Here is a 5,126-nt window from a genome sequence, read left to right as displayed (position 1 = left end):
ACCTTGAGGAATGATGGAAACTTAATAGTTGTAGAAAGCTATTGGGAAGTTGTGGCAGGCATACTCCAGGAAAACTCAGCCACAAATCCTGAAGTATATTCTACTGTTCATCAATATTTCCTGTTATCTAGTTAGTCTTAAATGAGAATGAATGTTGTGATAAGCAGATGTAACAAGACAAACCCATCTCATTCAGTATGACATAAATGCATTTTTATGCTTATGGTCCTATATTAGTATGATCAATTGTGACATTTTTTTTTTTCGGTAACATAGAAACCTTACTTGAGCTAAACCACCTATTCAGGGTAAATTGACTAGCTCAAATAGGTGAAAACCTATATTTAATAATCGATCCTATAAACACTATACCAAGTAAATCATCAATTTAATTTTGAAATATCGATAGAGAAAATTTGAACTTTTACTCTCATACTTTGAATCTCTCTCCTTTGTTACTCAAACTACCTTATGACAATTATGACATTATATTAGTTGGAAACTGAGTTTCCACTCAACTGATCCAACTTGATTGAGGCTAACTTCTATTGTCACAACTGTTTTTATATATTTACCAACAATCTTATTGGTTATTGCAACTTGTTATCCATATATGTAACAATATAATTATACATACGTATATTAAGTACAGAAATAAATATATATTTATATATATCATGATATGATTAGATAATTTTAAATTAAAGATAAAATAATATTCAATCAAATAATAATATACATAAGTATATATTTATTTATATATTTAAAATAAATATATATAATATTACTCTATCAGTGAACAAATGAGAGAATTAATAGTGATAATGTCATCATATTAATATTATATTAATTATTTTCCTAAATGCGGAAAGATTATATAAAATAAACAAAGTATTCTGCAAAAACTGAAGAGGGGAATTGACCAAAATTGCTTTGAGCATCATTGCAAGGACCTGTAGTGGGCTTAACAAAATTGGACTTTATGGCTATGTTGGGTTGCCTTTTGTGGACCTCAATTTAAGTGGACAAAAAGCCTTGCAGCAATTCTCCTTCTTGGGGCATCCATTATAATTTGAGTCGTATGAAACAAAATAAACGAAAGTGTAGAGCCGACAATTTTTAATACCAAACATAAAAAATGGGTTTAATTTGAGCATACACGATTCCTAATTTGAGACTTATTTAAGTCAATTCGTTTGCTAATCAAATCATTTTCAAATTGATATTTTATAATTTGAACATGACGTGTATTTAAATATCGTATTCGAGATATATTATTTTATATCAAAACAGATTAATTTAAGTCAATTTAATCATATATACGTAAACAATATGTAAAATATGTCATTTTCAAGGTTACAAACAAGTCAGTTGTTGATATGTCACTCACGACTCAAATTTGACTCCTAAGTTGAGTTAACAATTTAATTATATTATAATATTAATAAATTTATAAAAGTCTAAAATTTTAATCTCGTATTCTTGAAAGCTTTTTTCTAGTTAAATATTAAAATGTCATATTATATTAATAAAATTATATATATTTAATTTAAATATATAAATAAACATATATTTAATATAAATCATTTTATAATTTGATAATTTTAAATTATATCTAAAATAATATTTAATTCTATAATAATATATAAAAATATATATTTATTTATATATTTAAAATAAATATAAATAATATTATCAGCCTTATATTTAGATATTTCCTATTAAAGGTAAAAAGTGAAAAGGATTTTTAATTAAGTACTAAAAAGATACAACCGTCTTTTCAATAAGCTCTACGCTATTATAGCTTTCACCACGAAAACCTCTGCAAAAATGGCTTCCTCTCTTCACTCAAATCTCACTTTTCTTCATCCCTTTCTGAAACCCAATCCAATCACCACCCAGCCAACCAACTTCCATCATATTCCCATACAGTGCGGCCCACGAAGCAACCGTGGACCTCTAGTCAAAGGCAGAATCCTAAGCACAGAAGCAATCCAAGCCATCCAATCCCTAAAATGTGCCCAAAAAACAAACTCACTGAGCCCCTCCTACCCCTCCCTCTCTCGCCTCCTCAAGGCCGACCTCCTCGCCGTCCTCCATGAGCTCCTCCGCCAGGGAGAGTGCGCCGTCGCCCTCCACGTCTTCTCCGTCATCCGGGCACAATACCCGGATGAGGACTTGGGTTTACTCGTAGATATGATCAGTGCGCTGGGTAAGAATGGGATGGGGGATGAGATTGACCATCTGATTGACGAGTTGGAGGAGATCGACGGTGGTGATGAAAAGGGTCTTCTGAGAGTGATTAAGGGTGTGATTGAAACCGGGTCGAAGTCATCAACGTTTAGGATATGTGAGGTGATGAAAAGAGGTGGGGTGGGGTCTAGTTGGAAAGTTGATGAGTATGTGGGTAAGGTTTTGACTTTTGAGTAGAGGGTTGAGAGGATTTGGAGAGTTTGAGTTGGCTAACGAGGTCGAAAGGGAATTTTGTTTGGATTTTAGGGGTAACTTGGAGAATTCAGTTGTGTGAGGAAATACCGTTTTATAGTGGATTAAAGAATATTTTTGTAATGAACCGAAAAAGTTTTTTTTTTTAATGAGAAATTTTATTTTTTTCTATAATTATTTTGGAAATAGTTTCATATTTAATGCAAACTGAACCTTAAACCCAAGAATTTTTTTTATCCATTTTAAGAGGATTCCTCAGTCCCCATCGTTACCATCAACTTGACGGTTGATTAACTTGGAAAATAAATTATTTAAAGAATTATTGAATATAAATTTTATATATATTTAATAAAATTTAATATATATAAATAATTATTATTTTAATTAAAAATATATTATTTTATTTATATAAATTTGATATAATTATTTTAAGAATAAAATAAGAATTTCATATTTATAATTTTTTATTTGATACCAACCCTCATTTAATTTCAATTCATTTTGTCGTTGGTGTTGGAGAATCTGCAGAAGCTGAAGTCGCCCTCATGGATTGCAGAAATCATATTACCTGTGAAGGAACCAAAAAAATTACTCTTCACTGCAAAATTTTGCAACAGTTTTTAACTGTATGTGAACAAAGCTGAGGAAATCATCGCTCAATCTCTTCCCCTTTCACTTTCTCGGTAATAATATCAACAGAGACTTAACAAATAAAATTAAGTTTTAGGCTAAGATTAGAATAAATATCTTTTTTTGATAAATAGTATTTTTTCGAGTCGAATTTAGAAATACGAACTTCTTCCGTCAAAACGAATCCCTACTAATTGATCTTGAATAAAAATGAAAGTGAGAGTGAGTGTTTGAGTGATATGAGAAATGTGTGTAAATAAAATGAGTGAGGAGGGTTTATATAGATGAGAGGAAGGGTAATTTTGATATTTTATAAAAAGTAATGAAATAAATAAATAAATATCAAAATGCCTTTACAATGTAAAATATCTAAAAACCCCCCATATTTACCCTAAATTATTTTAACCCCCCATACTTTGAAGCATTGCATTTAACTCCCATATTATGATATAAAAACTGCACTTAACAAATAAAATTAAGTTTTACGCTAAGATTGGAATAAATACCTTTTTTTGATGAATAGTATTTTTTCGAGTCAAATTCAAAAATACGAACTTCTTCCGTCCGAACGAATCCCTACTAATTGATCTTAAATAAAAATGAAAGTGAGAATGAGTGTTTGAGTGATATGAGAAGTGTGTGTAAATAAAATGAATGAGGAGGGTTTATATAGATGAGGGGAAGGGTAATTTTGATATTTTAGAAAAAGTTTAAAATAATTAAATAAATATCAAAATGCTTTTACAATGTAAAATATCCAAAACCCCCCCATATTTATCTTAAATTATTTTAACCCCCCATACTTGTGAAACATTGCATTTAATCCCTATATTATGACATAAAAACTACACTTAACAAATAAAATTAAGTTTTAGGCTAAGATTGACATAAATATTTTTTTTTGATGAATAGTATTTTTTCGAATCGAATTCAAAAATATGAAATTCTTCCGTCGAAACGAATCCCTACTAATTGATCTTGAATAAAAATGAAAGTGAGAGTGAGTGTTTGAGTGATATGAAAAGTGTGTGTAAACAAAATGAGTGAGGAGAGTTTATATAGATGAGGGGAAGGGTAATTTTGACATTTTAGAAAAAGTTTAAAATAAATAAATAAATATCAAAATGTCTTTACAATGTAAACTATCTAAAAACCCTCCATATTTATATAAAATTATATTTAACCCCCCTTAATGAGTGAGGAGAGTTATATAAATAAGGGGAAGGGTAATTTTGATATTTTAGAAAAAGTTTGAAATAAATAAATAAATATCAAAATCCCTTTACAATGTAAAATATCCAAAAACCTCCCATATTTATCTTAAATTAATTTAACCCTTAATAGTGAGTGAGAAAAGTTATATAAACGAGGAGGGAAAGGGTAATTTTGGTATTCTAAAAAAAGTCATGGACATTTTTGCTTAGAAATAGTGATTTTGGGCATTTTTGCTTAATGGGATGGTGAATTATATCCAACATATATTCTCAAACGACGTTGGGGTCCCATTTTTGTGCGTTGAGGGGACGTAATAGGAACATATACAACACAACCAAATATTCTCAAGTGAGATACATTAGGTTGGTAACCAAGAACCAATTGTAGGGGAGAATATTGATGATAAGAAGAAGGTCGCAAGCAAATTAACGCTGCAACATGTAATATAACATGTCCCCACATAGAAATAGATAATTGACTTTTTAATAATAAAGTACGTGTAATTACTTGGAGTCGTTTGATAAGAGACTTAGCTAATCCATTTTGTGTGTGGACATGTGGGACTGGATGTTCAACCTCAATCCCTATTGACATGTAATAATCATCAAATGTTTCGGATGTAAATTCACCAGCATTATCTAGCCGTATTGATTTGACTAAATAATCTGTAAAATGTGCTTTTAATTTAATAATTTGTGCTAACAGTTTAGCAAATGCAACATTTCGAGTAGGCAATAAACAAACATGAGACTATCGTACAGATGCATCAATTAAGCCCATAAAATAACGAAATGGCCCACTTGATGGATGAATGGGTCCACATATATCCCTTTAAA

At 30.0% G+C, this 5,126-nt stretch overlaps 1 protein-coding gene across 1 annotated transcript; it reads left to right on the top strand.

The window, feature by feature from the left end:
* Nucleotides 1-1,830: 1,830 nt before the first annotated feature.
* Nucleotides 1,831-2,430, top strand: LOC123208721 (protein THYLAKOID ASSEMBLY 8, chloroplastic-like). Its single transcript, XM_044626239.1, has one exon. It carries the CDS (start codon nucleotides 1,831-1,833, stop codon nucleotides 2,428-2,430), a length of 600 nt encoding a protein of 199 aa, XP_044482174.1.
* Nucleotides 2,431-5,126: the final 2,696 nt, after the last annotated feature.

Source organism: Mangifera indica, chromosome 2, assembly GCF_011075055.1.
Source record: "Mangifera indica cultivar Alphonso chromosome 2, CATAS_Mindica_2.1, whole genome shotgun sequence".
Classification (NCBI taxonomy): Eukaryota; Viridiplantae; Streptophyta; class Magnoliopsida; order Sapindales; family Anacardiaceae; genus Mangifera; species Mangifera indica.
Note: the sequence above shows the minus strand (reverse complement) of the source record. Positions and strands in the feature narration are given on the sequence as shown.

Excerpts from the sequence above, each read along its gene's own strand:
- LOC123208721 (XM_044626239.1), top strand. The coding sequence starts at position 1,831 with ATGGCTTCCTCTCTTCACTCAAATCTCACTTTTCTTCATCCCTTTCTG.